General features: G+C 37.4%; 1 protein-coding gene across 3 annotated transcripts in view; it reads left to right on the top strand.

Moving 5' to 3' along the window:
• The window catches only part of SMOC2 (SPARC related modular calcium binding 2), a 133,120-nt gene that overhangs the window by 96,720 nt on the left and 15,176 nt on the right, over window positions 1-21,224 (top strand). For all 3 annotated transcript variants that reach the window (XM_010221563.2, XM_010221567.2, XM_088534869.1), the window contains exon 9: window positions 631-713. In XM_010221563.2, the coding sequence (XP_010219865.2) occupies window positions 631-713 (83 nt within the window). The remainder of the gene's footprint in view (window positions 1-630; window positions 714-21,224) is intronic.

Here is a 21,224-nt window from a genome sequence, read left to right on the forward strand (position 1 = left end):
TTCTTGTTACCTGCTGAACTGAAAAAAAAAAAAAAAAAAGATTTTAATTAGACTTCTCAGAAAGAGCAGGGGAACCAGAATTTTCAAGTAGTAGGTGGAGAATTGGTTTGTACAACTGAATTCAAACTATTCCAGAACAATTCTGTTTGTTTCTGAATCCATATCTGTTTATGTTCAAGTATTAGCTGTTATTGTCTGGAGTTTCAAAAAATGAGTACTGCAACAGTTGCCAGACTTTATTATACTCTTTAGAGCTTTTTGATTTGGTAGGTAGGAGGAACCTGGCTTCCTGTTTTTTGTTTGTTTGCTTGACATGAAATACTATGTAATAAAAACAAAAGAAAACAATATCCCGTTGCTTTCTCCTTCCTCAGTTTTCCTCCCTGTGTAATGGATTTTCTAGTAGATTTTAGTTATTATGTTTTGTCTCAAACATACAAGAATAAACATTTCCTGGATTACTTGAGGTAAGGTGACAATAGAGAAATTTGCATTGCCTGTGAAGAATGAGAATTACAGGTTTCTTCTCTGAACAACAGATGCAAGTTTAATTTGGACTACAATTTGGAAATAAATTATTTCTAAATTTAATTGACCTTGATGCTTTTTCTCTCCCTATTTGCTCTTTAGGTATGAACAACCTAAGTGTGATAACAGTGCCAGAGCTCACCCAACTAAAACAAAGGATTTGTATAAAGGACGCCAACTTCAAGGTGAGTAAAATAGATAAATTTGCTTTCATGTGTTTTAGTGTTTTGTTTACTTAAAGCAATAGCTCAGAAAGCAATTTCTTATCCTATATCAAAACATATGTCTTTTAAATATTGGCATATTAATTTGACACTAACAGAAGCCTTTATTTTGGGACAGTGTATGTAAATATGAGTCTTTAGATGTTGTCAGAGAAGGTAAGGCTCATTTCTCAAATCAAATTGCTGCGTTGAAGTCAGTATTTTAAAGGCAATCCTAATTACCTACCGCAGTTACTTATTGCTGTTATCATTACAGAGAAGTCAGCAAGTACATCAAAAATAACTTGGGCCATACTTCATAATCCTTGTTCTAGCAAAAATCTTGGAAAATAGGCCTCTATCTTCCAATAAGAGTAAAAAAAAAAAAAAACCCAAAACTATATATTTCTTTTTATTTTTACCTCAGAATAATATTATTTTACTATTAATGTTTTAGGAACAAATTTTGGTATTTGTTTGATTTTGATGCATTTTTTTGGAGTTTTAGAGATTGTATTTCTGGCGTGCTAAGCTACACAGAAGCCTTTGCTTCTGAATCAGGCTTTTAATGTTATGCATAACTTGATTCTCAGTATATTTTAGTGAAATTGCCCAAATCAGGAGGAAATCTCACAAAATATAAAACATCCCCCCAGATCATTTGTTGATTACTGCTTCTTTAGAGTAGCTGATAGTGACTCCTGTTTTATGTCTTGTGAGATATTTCAGTTTAATGATCCAGATAAATGTCTAGACAATATTTCTGAACTAAACATGCTCATCAGTGTTGAAATTGATCTTCAGTGAAGGATACATTAATCCTGACTGTCATGAAGCAAATTTAAACACAAGATATAATTTGAAAAGATATAAGAAACGTGATTGTTTGAAGAAACAACAGTTGTATGTTGTGTTCTTTATGGAAATAAGTCAAGTGCAGATTAACTGTAAGCCACCTAAACTGCAGTGGCTTCAAAAATGGGAACCAAAATGAGAATCCAAAAACATATCTAGGACAGGTAGGATGGACAGACAGACAGGATAAGGCAGATAGGGAAACATGCCAATTTTCATAACTCTGTTATTTTTTCTGGATTTTATCTGGACACATGTGTAAAGTTCTGGTCATCCGTGTTCATGCGTGACTTGGAATTGTGCTATTCAGTTGTTCACAGACTGAGTTCAGCAAGAAACATATGTCCTCAAATGCACATAAATACTCAAATGAAATATAGTGGTAAATGCACCTTTATTGACTTTCAGATTGTTTAGGTCTATACATAACTTCATCAGACCAATTCATCATTGATCACTGTAGTTTTGAAACTCCAGGGATGTTAGAAAGTATATGAGGGCTAATTTGGGACATACTGTACCATTCTTACCTCATTAAAGGCAATGGAAAGTTGGTTACTAGTTTCTGTGGAGACAATTTATGTCAGAACAGTAATTGCATAGTTAGTAATTTGTATAGTTACTTGATTTTGGAAATACTCTGATGAACCAATCTATTCTACTCTACAGAGTCTTGAATGATTTGTTTTAAGACTGTTGTGGATAACTTTTATGTAAAGTAAATCGGTCAAGAGTTTTTAATGTGGTGTGTGATGAAGGTTAGCAGGGGTTAAACCTAGATTTTGATGAAGTAAGGTATAGGTATGCCTGCATTTTTTCACAAAGAGCATTAGTAGGAAATGTGATTTTTCTAGGATAATATTCTTATTTAGAAACAGAATTATGTTATTCTGAAGAAAAAAAGAAAACACCCACTAAAAGACACACCGACTTGAGAGACATCCAGCAAGACACGATGTCATGTTGGATTTTCAGACTTAACTCTTTTGCTTTTGTGGCTTTAGGTCAGACCATTAATGTTGTTTGCATTTCATTTTAGTTTGTTTAAGTTTCTCCTTTTCTTTAGCACAGTATGCTTTTAAAGTTTCTTTAGTCATGATACTTCCTGTCATACAAAGGGATAATTTGGGAAGGGAAACTAGTTTGGAAATGACAGTGCTTTGTGCATTATAACTGTAATACAATCTATTGACTTGGCTGAATGTTGAGATTCGCTAAGTCCATGTACTAAAAACCCTGAAATCACCCTTCTCTATTTTCCCTTGATACTGGAATTCTTCGCTACTAAATATTTCCTCATGCTGAATTGCTGGTCTCAGTTAAACCAATCTGAATTCAGTAGAACTTTGAAGTTACTTTAAATTTCTACTAGTAAATAAGACCAGTATTTCACTATTGTTTTTTGTCATTCCTGGCTGTCAGACTGCTCTCTGAAAAGCTTCAGATGCTTCTCATTAGAATTTTACATCCTGGTGTACCTTACCAAAATTTGGCTGTTTTGATAGAGCTGAGTTAATAAGCACCTGAAAGGTTTCCATTGTTAATTTTTGGAGTTTACTTAGTGACACAATAGGACCCAAATTAGCAAAACTGGCATCTTTGCTTATTCTAGAATTCTCAATATAAATCACTCCTCCCTGCCCTGGTCGAAAAACTGTTAATCATCTCATTCATTACTGTGCTGATACTGTGTTGGACTTCATGATAAACATCTTAAACTTCCATTTCATTGGAAAGTGTTCCAAAATGCCTTGATCCTTCTCTGTTGTATACCTAAACACCTTATTTAAACATAAAATTCCCTCTTAACACTTCCTTAAATATGTCTTTATTGAATTACAGAGTGATCATATTCTGATTTCTTAGCCTAGTGATTATGTTCTCAGCTAGTGTGTTGTCCTAGGGATCTTGAACTCTTAATCTGACCAAGCATTCATGCAGTTATTATTTGCTCCTGAAAAATTATTCAGGAGAGCTGTTTAAGTCATGTTGTTTATTTTACAACTGCATGTGACTTAAGAGAAAGGTAATTTTTCTAACTGTCTAATTTTCTTACTATTGTCATGTCTTTATTTACTATTGTTCTCATGTGATATTTCAGCACTAACCCTGAACAATTTGCAGTTTGTGGAGCACAACTCATGATTTAAGTTATGTAGGAATCCTGTGTGGATAAGTACAGTTTGCTCTTCAATACTGGCAGTGCATTTTCTTTTTCCAAAGTTAAAGAGAATTCATACGTTCATATTGAGATGATGCAAGATCCACATCCAAACAGCGATCATATAAATTGTCTTATTACTTCAAAGGCATATTTGAAAAAAAAAGAACGTGATACTGAGTCAAGTTCCATTATATGTTATAATTGCTCTACTTTTGAAAAATAACACAAGAGATTTCATAAGGTACCTAACTGTTTCCAGGGCAAAGTGCTAAGGTACTATGACTAGCCACTATCAAGAATAGTCACTATCACTAACTTTGAGCATTTAGTTTCTCACTGTTCTTCACTTCCTCTGTGGAGTCTGGTGCCAGTACTGAATAAAAAATAATCTTATCTTAATACACATTCTTAAGTTTATTTTAGAAAGTATCAATTAAATAATTGAATATTTCTGATCATAATACAGATCATATACATAAGCCTGTTTTCCCATGAGCTCTCAAAATGTTAGGTCAATTTCTACAATTATTCTCCACTGAGTTGTGATTTGAAATAATTCTGTTTTTGTGATGTAACCAACCTTTTGGCTGGATGACCTAATATTTAAAATACCCTTTTGTCTTATTGAATCTTAAGATTCCAAGCTGTCTATCTTGAAGGCCGTAATTAAAACAACCATTTGAAGTTGCTTGCTGTTCTAACTGCATCTGTAACTATCTTTTTGAGTCCTATATTGCTTCATCTACCGAGAGATATTTGGCAAGATGGATCTATACTGTAGCTGATCTGCCTCGTTAAGTGTTGGACATCCAGCAGGAAATGCTGATGCAAAGACAGGAATGAAGGTAGAATTGAATTGTACTGCTGTTGAGGATGAAGGACAGAATCTGCTTGGAGCCAGGCTGCAAATGCACTGAGGACAGGAGATGTGAGAAGGTGAGGTGCATGGAGATGTTGGAACAGCAGGCTTATATCTGCTGGATACATTCCAATGCTTTGGGCAAGATCTAGGTTAGTGACAGCTCTGTGAAAGGCCCTTTCCACATATTAAGGGGCACTACTATTAACATGCACTGGAAGCAAGAGACAGTGGCTATGGAGGAGTCTAACAGAGTGAAAGATGAGATCGGCATGTAGGGTAAAGAAGAAATCAGGGAGTTCTCAGTGTTATGTTAATGCAACACCAGTGCACTCGGTGCACAGGAAGAAAAGAGTGCCATACTGCACACAGTCAGGTATTGCAAGCACTGGCGCAGTAACAGTATATGCACTGCGGCACAAAGGGTTATTTTAGTAATGAGTAGTGGTGGTCTGGGGAGGATGTTGGGCTGAGGCACTAAGACTTATAAATACATAGATCTATCAGTCAAACCTCCTTATAAAGAGGGAGGTCCACAGCAGTCAGACCTATATTTTCTGAGGCCACAAGAGTAATTTCAGAGAAGCTGAGCTTCAGAAGAGGGGTCTGTCCTTTTAACATACAACAATTTATTTATGTGCTTGACCTTTTGGGTTTGATGGCTCTGACATTATAACTATATTGTCTAACTGCATCATTATATTATAGTCTCCCAATGGGAAGTTTTGTTCCAGACAAAATAAGGCTTGTAAATTATTTTTCAAGGCTCTGAAGATCTCGTTTAATATCCTTATGTTCTATACACTATCTCCTGTTCGTCTCCCCATCCTTCCTTAAATCAGCAGAGATCTAATCACAGCCTTTTATGCTGTTTTACTTTTGACTGCAATAAAAACATTAAAATATTAACATCAGTAAAATATTAACATCTGCACCATAAATTCTACATCCCATAACTTCAAGATCTTCCAGTTATGTAAGAATTCACCTCATCCCTCCCCCCTCCTCCCCAAAATACAGTGAAAGCATTTGAGCAACCAGTGAAGTGCCAGTCAAAGACACAGCTGTGTCACAGCTAACAGAAGAGAAAAGCTGGCTAATTAAAGGTGGTGATACTGGCTCAGCAATAGCATTTCATTCATTGCTCTATTTAATATTAACCTATAATTTTATGTTTATTTTAAAAGGACTATATTAGGACTAATAAAAACTAACTTCATTTGCTTCTCAGCATAAAAAAAATACTAGAAGCTATGCCAAAGAATATAAACTATGCTTCTCACATCACTTGTTGCCATCCTCCCTTTTCAACCAAATCCCTTGTTAAGTGTAGCAGAGTTTCCTGTTGTGCTGCTCAGTGCCAGCAGACTCTACTCTCAGTGAGAGCGGAAAGTCCTTGGATTCCTCCAGCTGACACATGCTCAGAGGGCAAGAACCTTCTCATGTGTTTCCTATGAGGGTTCCAGTAGCATGTATCCACCATCCTCTGCATCAATACTTTCCAAATGAGGTTATGTTTTCCTCCTGTGGACCAATTCTTTCCCCAAATCCAAGTGAACATGCGAACATCAAAAAAACTCCACTAACTCTTGTGAAGCTGTCTTGGTTCATATCCACTCATGATGTAAATATGTAGAAAAATACTAGCCCCTACACTTCATAGAATCATAGAATCATAGAATGCTTAAGGTTGGAAGGGACCTCTAGAGGTCATCTAGTCCAACCCCCTGCACACGCAGGGTCACCTAGAGCGCATGGCACAGGACTGCGTCCAAGCAGGTTTAGAAGATCTCCAGAGAAGGAGACTCCACAACCTCTCTGGGCAGCCTGTTCCAGTGCTCTGTCACCCTCACTGTTAAGAATTTTTTCCTTAAGTTCCTGTGGAACTTTTGGTGCTTCAGTTTGTGGCCATTACCTCTAGTTCTGTCAGTGGCCACCAGTGAAAAGAGGCCAGCACCATCCTCCTCAGTGTCTCCCTTGAGGTATTTGTAGACACTGATCAGGTCTCCTCTCAGCCTTCTCCTCTCCAGGCTGAACAGGCCCAGCTCTCTCAGTCTTTCCTCATAGGGCAGATGTTCCAGGCCCCTGATCATCCTTGTAGCCCTGCATTGGACTCTCTCCAGCAGCTCCACATCCGTCTTTTACTGTGGAGCCCAGAACTGGACACAATACTCCAGATGTGGCCTCACCAGGGCTGAGTAGAGGGGCAGGATCACCTCCCTCGACCTGCAGGAGACGCTCCTCTTAATGCACCTCAGGATCCCATTGGCCTTCTTGGCCATGAGGGCGCATTGCTGCATCATGGTCAACTTGTTGTCCATCGTGACGCCCAGGTCTTTCTCCGCAGAACTGCCCTCCGGAAGGTCGGTCCCCAGCCTGTACTGGTGTCTGGGGTTATTCTTCCCTAAGTGTAGGACCTTGCACTTGGCCTTGTTGAATTTCATGAGGTTATTCACTGCCCAGTTGTCCAGTCTGTCCAGGTCCCTCTGACAAACTTAATAATTTTGTCATTGATTTTAAAAAAGCAAGACTTTTCCATCTTTGATTAGGGATTTTTTGTGTATTTTGTATTTTTTTTTTTTTTGTATTTTGGGCCAATAGTGAAAAGCAATAATTTAATTGAAGCTTATGATGCTACAAAACATAAGTAAAGCTGAAAAAATAATTTCTGAAAGAAATTCAGTATTTCAGAACTATAGATGGTGCATTAAATCCAGCAGCGGAAAAGGTGTGGAGGAACATATTTGTTTTCACTTTTATTTTAAAAGAAATGCCATCATGGATAACAGCATTGAAGTATCAACTCATGCATTTGACTTAAGAGAGAGTTAATGTTTCCTTCCTTTCTATACCAAAAAAATTTGAACAGCTCTATAAATCTGTGCTTATATTTAGTACCTCCACACATTGTAATTTTGCTTGGATATCTCTGAACTATTTCTAGGAAGGAGCTCATGCCTTAACAACTATCAAAATAATGAATTTCCTACGTAAAACATAAATGCTCTTAAAAGACAGTGAAAATATGGATAGACTTTGTAACGCCATGGCAAATTAGCATACAACAAGCAGATGTAATACACAGCCCTCCCAGGTGAAACTCAGAGTACCATTACCAGTGAAATCCCACTTGGAAGAGTATGAAAATCTGTTTTGTCTTTGTAGTCATCACACCAAAGGAGGAAAAAACTCCACATAGCATTCATTCTTACTCACTCAAGTGAATGGTCATTTTTGTAATATCTGAAAGAAGAACAGGGACTTTGGTGTCAAGAATGTTCAATGAGTTCAGATCTTTATAATAGAATTATGTTTCTGTGTCTTGCTGTTTTAGATTGAATCACTGTGTGGAAATGCTTATCTCCATTGTCTGCGGAGGGAATATATATAACTAACATCAGCAGTTGAATATATTTTCAATAGCTTAAGTTAAAGGACAGTATTCCCACCTTACTTATACAAGTCATGAAAATGAACTGTTGTAGTATTCCACAAGTAATCAGATACAACTAGGTGTTGTCTCTGCTGTGGTTGATGGTATTCAGTGAGACTGGATCATGTGCAACATCACTTTCTTGCAGAGTTCCATTCTAAAGTGTTTTTAGCAGGGAAATAAGCCTACCAGTAGTAATAGGGTATGAGTACATCTGTAGAAAACTAGAATTTTGTTTTCAGAGACTGTTTTATCTCACTTAAAGAAAGTACTTGGAATATTACATACATCTTGGATATAGTTGGGGGAGGAAGCGAAGAGGAATGACTAATGGCCCCCTGAGAACAATTTAGCCTAATGAAGTCTTGAATTTCATTCTTAAACTAGCACTTCAAGTAAGCTCCTTGACCTCGCTTACTGAGGACAAGCAGTGAGCCTCCGTGCATACAGAAATATTCTCTGCCTCTAGAGATTCATGTCAGTCAGTGTTCAGCTGCTCAAGAGCGCACAGGATTTCTCTCTCATTGGGGATAAATAGAGAAGCTCTAGAACTGGGAGCAGTAAGACTTTGTTTATAATGTAATGTTTGTTAGCATTACATTTACTCCCCTTTTTTTTCTTTATTTTTTTTCTAATACCAAAAAAAGACAAAGAAAAAATTAATTTCTGCAAAATGCTTTTATGCAGGAATCAAAATCTAAATAAAAATCATTACAAGAGTAAAGTGGTTTATATTAAACAACTTTTCTTCTGCTCCTACTTTTTCCTGTGTAGTAAGAGGATCTGTGGAAGATATATGTGAATATTAGGAAAATCAAGATGTTTCCTGTCTTAAAAGAAGTCTGTAGTTTGGAATAAAATTACCTTAGGCACATTCAAAAAAGTTGTTTGTGAATACATGACTATAGATATTGAGATTGTCTGTGACCAATATACAGTACAAACTTTGATGCTGTCTTCCTTAAGCTACTAAGTTTCAAGAAATACATTTAAAAATCTTGAAATAATTTCTGGTAGAGTGAAGATACAGGAAACATTATCTCATAATAGTTAAGGGCAACTGGATTGCAATTTTTGGGCAAGGAGTAGAAAAAAGCAGGAAAGGAAGATGGAAAGGCAGAATGAGTTCAATGTTTTCTGCCAGAATGCCTGATGACAATTTTCATCTCACAATCTGAGCAATAGCAAGGAAATTTCATATGACTAAAGAGAGAAGGCAAACCTTTTAGTTTGCTAGGTCTGTAATTATATTGAAAAATGACGCCTGAAACTTTTCATGAGTGGGAGCTGCACAATAAGACGTTATTTCCTTTAAGAGGCATGGTATGGGACTTCTCTTTCATCTGATAGGATATATACTGTATAAAGTCATGCTGTTGGTTTGTAAGGATGTTCCCTGCAAAACTAGTATTTTGCAGTACCTTGTCATCATACTCAGATACAATTTATATTTGATTATTTGACAGAAACAGCTCTCAAGCTTAATTAGTGGACAGGAAGCAATAGATATTTTCATATTTTCTGTGGTTATATATTGAGGAATGAACAACAAAGATCAGGCATTTATTTTTGCATTTAGTCATTTGGAGAAGTGTTCCAGTTTTCAAATAAGCTGAGTACTTAATTTCCAGTGAGTTCAGTGAGATTTTCAGTTCCCCAGGAACTTTTTGAAATCCCTATACCGATACTGAAGCACCTTTGTGTTTTGTATCAATCCCTGACATTCTGAAATACAAGCAGAGTTGTGGTGTTAAAGCTTCCTGAAATATTAAGCCAATGCAAGAATTTTCACTTCCTAATATTTTAAGTAATTTAACGTATAATACTGAAATGACATCACATGAGTAATGCCTGAACGCATCAAGTAATGAGATTAGCTGACATGACAGGTAAAATGAACAAGAAGTCAGAAATATTGATACTCTGATCCCACAGCAGTAGGTATATTTTTATGAAGGAAATGTTTAAATTTGGGGCTGCTATATGAGTCATTCTGTATATCAGCTTTTGAGTAAAAGGCTGTCTCTGATAGTCAGAGAACATATTCAATCCTTACATTCTGTAGATACAAGTGTGGCTTATCTGCGAAGACCACTGAACATTTGTGAGAACAAACACAACCAGTTCACAGAATAACTAGTGATTCCAAAATTCAGTTAAGTTCAAATCTGTATCCTGTATGCACTCTAATGGGGTTTGTCTACAGATTGACAGTGTCCTGAAGGGAGAAAATTACTTTGACAAGAACTCACCATTCCAAAAATGCTCAGTCTGTTGCTGATACAATCTTTCATTTTGGGGCATATCCTTGAAACAATCCAAAGGATTCAGATATTACAGTGGGCCAAACAGGAAAAGTAGACTTAGCTACTACGACATAGACTAGCCATGAATTTATAAATGGCAACTAGCATCTTGAGCATCTCTGAAAATGAAACTGGTAGCAGCTGTAAAGGACAAAACAAATCTTGCATGCTCTCACTGTAGTTGCATTTATTTTAGAAGATAAAATATCAGTATTAATCAAAGTTTCTAACTGAGGTTCACAGGTAATGCTAGGTTGTGCCCCATGTTTTTTGGAGACAAAGAAATGATGAGCATTCATGACTTGGAAAGAAAGTGCTGCAAGCCTTTGTGCAGCCACAGGTAAAAGAGGGCATACTGGGTCATTATTCATTCGGAGAACCTGAGAATAGAGATGAGATTGGGTAGTTTCATTATTACTTCTCATTCTTATTCTCATCTTATTACCTCTCAGTACTGAACTCTCTGTTATTTGTATCAAAATAATTTTTAGGGACACTCTGCATAGTCTGGAATCCCAGTGTTGTAGGCACTGTAAGAACAAAGTACAACAATATGATCCCTTTAAAAAAATTGCAGTCTAAGTGACTGGAAAGTCACTCGGACAACAGGTGGACAGATGCCGTTAGCTGAAAAGGCAGTAAAGCAGTGAAAGTTCCTGCCAGTTCCTCAAAGTGTTTCAGTCTGCCAAAAGGTGTCACGTCTGTTTAACACCAGCTAATCCTAAACCAGCTGGCTTTCTTCCAGCTCCCTTTCTGCATCAGATATTTAGACAGTAGAGAAAACATTTTTTCTGGGGGGGAGGCGCAGTGAAGAGATGTAGTATTATTGTTCTTGCCCATAAAGAGAATAGTGTGTATAAGACTACCTCAGTGATTTCAAATACATGGTATTATTCTTTCTGTTCAATACAACTTGTAGGCCTCCACAATTGAGGGCCCTTGAGGAGGAAAAGAAATTACTCTTACAAACATCTGGTAATTCTTTCAAAGGATTCATAATGCTTCATGAAATTCAGGAATTTGTTTCTCTGTAGCTTACAGATTCCTGATCCTAGTGTGTTGCAGAAATTCTTGAATAATTTGAAGAAAATAGATTATTCCATGAATTTCATCCTTTCTTGCTTGTGAATTTTAATTTTGTTTGCCATCTATGAAGGTTTTCTGTTAAAGCCTTTTGCTCTGTAAGCCATCCACAAGAAACTCATTGTAAATATTCCTAAAATACAATTCATGATCTGCCTAATCCTGATCCTACAAACACTTACCCACATTTTTGCAGTGAGTAGTCCCATTAAAATCAAAGGAACCTTTCCATGTGGTTGTGAAGTTAAGCCCAGGCATAAGTATTTGTAGGAGTAAGGTTTAGGTTGGTTCTATAACCCTTGATATTCTATGTGCTACAGAGACTACAGCCTCTGTTTGCTAAATGAGAAGCAGGCACTTAGAACCTGTCGAAAGTTAGGGTTCTTGGGTACTAAGATTTTGTTTCTATTCCCTAACTGAAGACATACACAGTCTAGCTTTAAGAATTTTGAATTATTTGAGTATATAACACAGATTTGTTGGCTAGTGGTCCAATTTGGGATTAGTTCTGGAATGCAATTAAATGCAAAGCAAAAGTTATTAAATCAAATTAATTTAAAAAAAGCAGCGTGATTAGCCCTTAACTTTTTATGATTTATTTAGCGCTCCAGACCACTCTGTGCTTTGACTTTTACAATGTGGAAAAGTACCAATAAGCAAAGAGTTTTTAGGTTTTATAGCTGTCTACAGTTATAAAACAAGATGTCTACTAGAGCTGGGCAAATTTGTTCACAGAAAATAAAAACTTAACATCAAAAATTTTAGCTAACTCTTTGAAGACAAAAGCAAAACCTAGATGTAGATATTAACTGGCACATTCAGCGTATTTAGCTGCATTATATATACTCTGTACATGGTGATCAAAAAGGATATACTGAATTCTGTATCTAAGTGATAAGTAGCATTTAGTATTCAGTTCTATTATCTGTAAATGAATTTGCAGTATCAAAGAGCTGAAATGATGCAAAAAATATTTAAAATATTTAAAATATTTATATAAGAGATTTGGGGACTTTTTAAATTTTTTTTTTCAAATAACACAAGACATGCTCAATGTTTCTAGGGATGCACTGAGTTGTAAAGTGTCTACTTTTTTTCTGGGAAGATGTGAATTTGTAACTTCACCACTCAGGAAAAATGTAAGGTTCTGTTTTGTGCAGATTAAATCTTTTGTGCGATAGCATGCATAGCCCTAAATGTAAATCTGTATTTTTACAAATGCCAATGTGTGTTTGTAAATGCAGACTCTCTTGTGTTTCTCTACCAATCCTCATATGAAATGGTCTTAAACAGGTTCTTTTGAATCCTAGATTGAATTCAACTTGATAAAGAGTTTTCGCATGTTTATCATTGAAGCTGCTCTGTGAGCTGTATGATATATCTGCTTTTTGTCATTAACTGTTATGACATTCTCTAGGGAAATAAATTAGGGTTTTCTTAGCCAAGTTAATAGCAGACTGTATCTGTTTAGGTTTAAGAAACAGTGGTTTTGCTATCAAGATTTTTGCTATTTTTAATGTTAACATAGCAAATAAATATTATAAAAATATTTCTTCTAACATTAGCTGATACAATCCAGATAGTTATAAAATATGTATCTGTTTAAAAGTAGCTTTGTAATTGACTTCGTTAATAACGGCTTATTGGTGTGCTTGGAAGTTTTTTGCTTCCAAGTAAAAGCAGCCAAAAAGAAGCTTTTTATTTTATTCAATCTATGAAATTGTAGTTCGAATTTTGCTTCTACTTCATTGCTTTAAATTGAAAATAATTCCACTGTAAGCCCTTGACTTATTCAGAGTTTAAAGTTGTACAAATGATGGCAATAACTGGGACAGTACACTTACTGACTCCTACAAAGAGCTGAATGTGAGCTGTGGGGAACTCTGATACTTTTTCTAATATTTCTGTTGTCTTTTTTTTGGTACTTCACAGAAGGAAAGCAATAAATGAAGTTCAATGACAAGGGTTTTCAGAAAGTTTCAGAATTAGTGGCATTATAATTCAGACATCTTCCGCAAATGTTAACACATACTGGGAGTCTGGGACTTGGAACATAGGTGTTTTATCTTCTGCTCATGAAATGTCTGTGCCTAGACTCATTCTTTAGCTTCTGCTCTGTTGCTCTAGAGGAGTCAGTTCAGATACCTGACTCTGGAAAGCCTACCTGAGGTGACAAGTGAAAGAGTTTGAGCTGATGGGACACTGATGTACTCTGTGTCATTTCCTGTCAGTGAGACCTAATAGGTTTTTGAGACTGTTCCCTCACCAGAATTAAGATGAACTTCTCTGACCAACCCACCTTTCTTGTAGGCACCTGCATTTTCCCACATCATTTGCCTAAAAGTACTTGTTTGATCCATTTCTTGCGGAGAGAAAGAGTTGATTCTGCACTGCACCAGTGAGCTCAACAGCCCAAGGTATATTGGATTCACTGCATATGTCCTTGTGACATCCTAAGCATATCCGCAGCATCCTTGCATCTTAAAGTTACTGAGTGGTAGGTTGAAAAGTACTTCAGTTGAAATGTCAGGTAGGGGCACATTTTTCAACCTCTTCTGTCAGGTTTTTTTTAAATTTATTTTTCATTTATTTCATGGAGACAGTGTTGAGTCTACTTAAATGTGAGAATAAATTTCACTTTCCAGCCATTACAATTATGTCTCTATATTTTTTTTTAATTTGAAAGGCAGGAAAATTGTTTATGAAAAATATGATTAATACATTTTACACAATATATATTTCAAGGGACTTATTTCTAAATATAACAAAAGATATTTTTTTGTTGGCAAGATAGGACACAGTTAATTAAGAATTTTTCATAAATATCTCTCTTCCTCCTTAGTTGTCTAATGGAATACAAATTTCCAGATCTGCTTGTGCAAAGCATACCTTAGTGTAGTTAGAACGACAGCTGGGCCTTTTGAGACTGAGATTATCTAAACTACATAAACAGCACCTACAAAAAGTTTGTGCTCTAGATTTTGTTGTCATATCAATTTGAACTGAAGTCATGGATAAAAATAATTACTATTACATATACAATTCCAGTGTCAGATTTTGAAAGGTAATGCTTTTTTCTCTGATTGAACTTAGTCCAGTTCCTACTGAATTAAAGGAAGCTAGAATTTCCTCTCAAAAATAACTTTTGTTTTTTAAATGAAAGTTTTTTTTTCCTAATGCAAACTATGCAAAGTTGACTTTTCTTCTAAACATTAAAATAGCAGCTTACTTTGAATTGTTGGAAATCATATTCTCTCTTTTTGCTTTCTTTTACACAATGTCGATTTCAACCTTTGCTATGCTTCTTTTCCTCTTCTTGTTGCTTATTGATTAAAAAAATAAAGGCAAACAACTACAACATCTGTGTTACATGTTTACAAGACAAGTTCATTACTTCTTCTATGATCTGTGCAGAATTTATAGGGAGGTTTTTGTTCAGTAGATGTGTTTGTCAATTGCAAATGTTTAATACATCAGTGATTACACAAATCACTCATTTTAAGTTCAATTTCTTCAAAAACTTATTTTGGCTCCTGTATTAACAGGGTGCATAGTTCTCTTGGAGGTAAACTTGTGGTTCAATACTGACATCGCAGAGTCTTATTGCAAACTTGGCAGATGAATTAAGGAGAAAGATTAATGTCTGCTGCAGTGGTTAGACATGCAAGGTCCAGAAATCGGGATTTAACTTACAGTTCCCTGTATGTATGACTTCATAAAAAAGAGGGCACACTGCTGTGGTGCTGGCATTTCCAATGTGTAGACAAACAGAGTTTGCTGTTCATCTCAAGCTATATTTACTTTGGAAGTTCATTAATTTCCCTGACAGAGGCAGGTGACTTGGTGAAACCAGGGTTATTTGGGAAGCAGAAATCTTCAGGGAGAATAAAAACGGTATGGTTTATTCTACAGTGAAACCTTGTAATTTCAAATTCCTCAGCTGCTTGTGCTTTAAGCTTAGAGACCTTGCTAAGCATTTGGGTGAATGCTTTATTGTTGCTAGCTCTCATTCATCTCTAGCTGTGGGATATCTTGTGGGCTTCACTTGATAGTCACTTCATGTGGAAGGTTGGAGGGGGAAGGAGGAATGTGAGCAGATACACACTGCACTGATTCTTTACCATCAGCCCAAGTCACCCTGGGAACCAGATCATAAAACTTCAGCCTATATGAGGAGAGAGGCAAGGCATGCACTTCTTATCATAAAACTATTACCTGAATGAATCTGTTAAATGTAGGCTCCTCATTCCAAATAAAACCTGTCCTTCTTGAGTAAAGAGAGGAAAAAAAATCTGCACCGATTGGATCTAACGCCATAATGTTACATCATTTTCTTAATTATGAAAAAAAATGGCTATTAAATAGAAAGTCAGCTCATTGAGGGGTGTGAGTGGCTTGATGGTGAAGCTTTCTCTTCTACTACAATGAATTTCAGAAACTATATAACCACACAGAAGGAGAAAGAGGTACCTCATATCCACTATTTCTCCATCAGTGTTGACTTCAAGATGTCAAGATGAATTGACCAATTTCCGGTCATCATCTTTTTTTTTTTTTTTTTAATATTTGTTATCAAATACTGTTTCTGTTAAAGGAAGGATTCAGGTCATTTCCCTTACAGACGTTTTCTTTCTCTCTGCTTAGCTTCAGCACTTTACTTGAGTAGAGCTTGCTAAGTAGCCTCTGTAATTTGGAATGAATAGGAATTAATTAAGTTAATTTACTAACAACTAAAGAAAATTTTGAACTCCTTTCTTCAACAGTGAAAGATTCATTCCCCAACCCCTCTGTCTCAAGGCATCTCACTCATATTTTATCTCTGTTTACTGATAAACTGGAACACTTTAACACAACAAAGATAAGGTGAGGACATTCTATTCTCATTATATTCTCAGCAGAGTCAACAGATAAATGACTATCATAAAGAAGAGAAAATTCTTGTTAAAATCTATTTTGAGAGCTATAAATCTTATATTTTTGAGCTGATAACCACTTCAAAACACATTGCCAGCATCAACTGAATTTCTGAAATACTTGAGATACTAAATACGATCTTTTTATACAGAAAAACAAAATAGAAAAACTCCAGATTGCTGAAAATCATTGTTAGGCTTAAATTTGGAACCACATCCTCTTATCTTCTCTTGATAGATGTTTCTATCTTTATATGCTCGTGATATGCATAAATCATATTGATTCTGCTCCAGCAGATCAGACAACTTTAGGTGCTTTGTTAAGTCACATCTTTGAACGTCAAGGTTTGTAAAGTTTGTGAAGCTACCACACTTTGAGAAGGTATTTCAGACTTAGAAAAATAATTTTTGCCTTTTTTCATAGAAAGACTAAAAAAAGGGGGGGGGGGGGAGTTGTATTATAAATGGAAACACACCTATCAAACTGAGGCAGTACCGGTGAAGTATCCTATACATTGTAATGTCTACATGAATGACTTTATTTCTATTATTTTCTGCTCTCTCCTCTCTGACTCCCTCCAGATACCCTACTTTTTCCTTCTCTGCTCTGCATTTAGCTCACTCGATATTGTATCTTCTCCCCAATTTATCTGTTAAGCATTTATCTTAAATAATAGTCAAGTTAAATAGTTTTAAATAGAATGTGTTTAAAATTAGAAAACAAAATCTAGCAGACTTAAGTTTCTATATTAAACAATGGGCGACTCTTGTGTATATGAATTGTTGAAAAAACAAAAACAAACAAACAGTATCTTATATTATGGCAGCATGATTATATGCTGCTTAACCCTCTGTTCCCACATCTCTGTTGTCTGCTAACACAGAAAAGCTACAGTCCAAAGTATACAAGGCAAAAAACTTACTCACTGAGGATTCAACTCTTTAGTGTGCAAAATGCAATGGCCTTTATTGAGAAAAGCACTGAAGTACACTCTTTTCTTTAAGCTTATCTATTCATTTGATTTAATGAGAGGACACTGTTACTTGCCAAGTTTTTTGGAAGGTTTTGGTTCTCTGCATCATGCAGGATTAAACCCTAAGTTAAAGAACATACTGTCCAATCTGACTTTCCTGACACTTTCCATATGATGGAATTATTTTGTGGCCAGACCTAGAGCGAGCTACTTCATGGTTAGATACCAACAGAGCCAGAACCAATAGCAAGATAAAAAAACTCTCTGTCTCAGCAAATGAAGCTAAAGATGCAAAAGGATTCAGCCGTGTTATCTATGTGACTTTGACAGCAAAAGTGAAAACAAAACAACCAGAAGCCTCCTCATGTGAAAGACAGAGCTATCTCAGTGAAGTACACTTTTGTTTGGAGAACGGGGGAGGAGGATTAATATTCTGTCCATGTCTGTGCTATCAGGGGTGTCTGTGTCAGAACACAGCCTGCCTGTGCAAGTTCACTTGAAATTTCTACTATTTTCCCGACTAGTTTCTGTGCCTCTGTCCTCTCCCTCGGCCTTCTTCCTTAATTTCCATGCTTGTCTTTTCCCTCCACTACCTTTACCGTATATATTCATGTTCTTCTGATTTTCTTAAATCTTGAACTTCTCCACACAAATGGATTGTTTTGGCCTAGACTTAAATCTTTTTAGTGGCACACATAGTTGAACCCTGGCGCAAACCCCTATGTGAATATTCTCGTATCAGTTAACAGAAACAGATGGGTTTTAGCTCTTTATCTTGTCCTTGCAGTTCACACACACATATTGAATTTCTTAATGTAATCCCAGGCATGTATAAAGATTTAAGGATGTTTTTTTTCCCTACTTTTTCTTGTGCATTCTATTTCTAACCTAGCAATAAACCATATTTTGATTTTTTGGCAATGCGCATGAGCCTTTTTTATAGCCATTTGCGGAAAGTTTAGGTTATGCTAATCATTTAGAGTTAATAGATGGAAAGCTCTGTGTCAGTTATAATTTGCAGTGCTGGGTATCTTCAAGTCTAGAATGTAAAGCCTTTTAATTTTTAATAAAATAACAGTGCTTTTATATTCACTCAGTTGAGTTGGAAAATGATCGCTCCTTACCAAATTGGCATTAGAATATGCATATTTATGTGGATATATTTATATAAATGTTTATATGTTTATAAGTCTATATATTTATGTATGTATTGATCTGAGAGGTTGAATGGGAATGTGGGGTGTATGAATCAATATCAGAGTCGTTATTTCAGTTCCATTCACCAAAGAGGTAAGCACACTAAATGCCTTTTTTGCCTCTGTCTTTACTGCTAGGGCTAGTCCCCGTGTACTGAGCCCAGGGACAAGAGAGAGAACCAAGAGAGAGGAGAACTTTCCGCTGGTTGAGGAGGATTGGTTAGAGATTGTTTAGGCAAACTGGACACCCATAAATCTATGGGCCTGGATGGGAGGCACCCAAGAGTGCTGAGGGAACTGGCAGGGGTCATTGCTCAGCCACTCTCCATCATCTTTGAGAGGTTGTGGAGGGCGGGGGAAGCGCCAGAGGACCGAAAGAAACGAACATCACTCCAGTCTTCAAAAAAGGCAAGAGGGAGGAGCTGGGAAACCACAGGCTGGTCACCTCTGTCCCTGGAAAGGTGATGGAGCAGCTCGTGCTAGAGACCCTCTCTAGGTATGTCAAGGAAAAGAAGGTGATTAGTAGTCAGCATGGATTCATCCAGGAGAAGTCGTGTTTGATGAACCTGACAGCCTTCTACAATGAGTTGACCGGCTGGATGGATGATGGGAGAGCTGTGGATGTTGTCTACCTTGACTTCAGCAAGGCTTTCGACACAGTCTCCCATAACATCCTCATAGGGAAACTCAGGAAGTATGGACTGGATGAGTGGACAGTGAGATTGAGGACTAGCTGAATGGCAGCGCCCAGAGGGTGATGATAAATGAGGCTGAGTCTAGTCGGAGGCCTGTGGCCAGTGGTGTCCTGCAGGGGTCAGTACTGCGGCCGGTGCTCTTCAACTTGTTCATCAGTGACTTGGACGAGCGCACAGAGTGCACCCTCAGTGAGTTTGCAGATGACACCAAACTGAGAGGAGTGGCCAACACTCCAGAGGGCTGTGCTGCCGTTCAGAGAGACCTGGACAGGTTGGAGAGCTGGGCAGAGAGGAACCTCATGAGGTTCGACAAAGACAAGTGCAGGGTCCTGAACCTGGGGAGGAATAACCCTAGGCACCAGTACAGACTAGGGGTTGACCTGCTGGAAAGCAGTTCTGCGGAGAGGGATTTGGAAGTCCCAGTTGACAACAAGTTAACCATGAGCCAGCAATGTGCCCTTGTGGCCAAAGTGGCCAATGGGATCCTGGCCTGAATCAGGAAGAGTGTTGTCAGCAAGCCGAGGGAGGTAATCCTCCCCCTCAGCTCTGGTGAGGCCGCACCTGGAGTATTGTGTGCAGTTCTGGGCTCCCCAGTACAAGAAGGACATTGAGCTTCTAGAGAGGGGGCAGCGTAGAGTGACAAAGATGATTAAGGAACTGGTGCATTTTTCATATGAGGAAAGACTAAGCGAATTGGGCCTGTTTAGTTTGGAGAAGAGAAGGCTGAGAGGAGATTTGATCAACACGTTCAAGTGCCTGATGGGTGATCGTAGGGAGGATGGAGCCAGGCTCTTCTCCCTCGTGGCCAGTGACAGGACGAGGGGTAACGAGTGTAAGTTGAAACACAGGAAATTCCACCTTCATAAGAGGAAGAACTTCTTTACTGTGAGGGTGACAGAGCTCTGGAACAGGCTGCCCAGAGAGGTCGTGGAGTCTCCTTTTCTGGAGATCTTCCAAACCTGCTTGGATGTGACCCTGTGCCACGTGCTCTAGGTGTCCCTGCCGGAACAGGGGGGTTGGACTAGATGATCTCTAGAGGTCCCTTCCAATTTAACCATTCTGTGATTCTGTGATTCTATCACATGTCTGGAAATCAAGTTATTATATGTTAATAAGAGGAACTCATAGATTTGAGAATAGTTATGAGCATTTGAATGCTGCTGTTACACATACACAGATTGTTAATTCCTCATTATCCACAGGGCAGAAAGAATTAATGTCTTGATGTCTTGATCCCATCTCTCAATAAATGAAGCAGCAGACAGCAAGATACAAGAGATTCAAGTACCCCCTTTGTGTGATACTGTTGCTGTGCTGCCGAAAACCAAGATTACGTTCATTACGTGCTTTACCTGTGATGCACTACAGGCAGTGAATGGCCCACTCCACAAACATGATAGCTGTGCTCCTATACTTGTGTACCGATGCTCAGTGTTGCAGCCATGCCAGATGTCCTTGTCATGTCAGCCATGAATAAAATGGGATCTTTTTGTTTTCAGAACAAGCCTGCCTACTGGAGAGATTTTGTATCGTATTCCTTTATCTCTCTCTGTCTTCTTTACAGTCCCATGGTCAGTAAGCTTGAGATGGGTTTTGCTTTTCAGTTTTTGCCTATCTCCTCAGACATACTGAATAATATGCATTAGGACTGAGCGATTGGGCTGCCTGATCAGCATTAAACTCCACAACCTTTGCTGAAGTTAATAGAATGGGCTTCTGCATAAATATAAGGAAATACGATTCCTGTCACAGCTGCAGGATTTTCCTACCTAGGTTTCTGAACCAATACAGGACGTGCAGCAAAAGTAGGATACTGACCACACTGTACAAAAGTAAACTAGCATGCAGGGTAGTGGTCCAGTTAAGAAACCATCCTCATAATCCATAATGGATTGCTATCATGTAATTGGATCTCCATGTTGTCAGACGATCCAAGGCACTTCGTAATCAAACCACACACCGTAAACTATTTTGCATGAAGTCAGCTGCATTGCATCCTTCTTGGCAGATACTTT

Source organism: Tinamus guttatus, unplaced genomic scaffold (genome assembly GCF_059628265.1).
Source record: "Tinamus guttatus ecotype Peru unplaced genomic scaffold, ASM5962826v1 Tinamus_guttatus_pri_ptg000601l, whole genome shotgun sequence".
Taxonomy (NCBI): Eukaryota; Metazoa; Chordata; class Aves; order Tinamiformes; family Tinamidae; genus Tinamus; species Tinamus guttatus.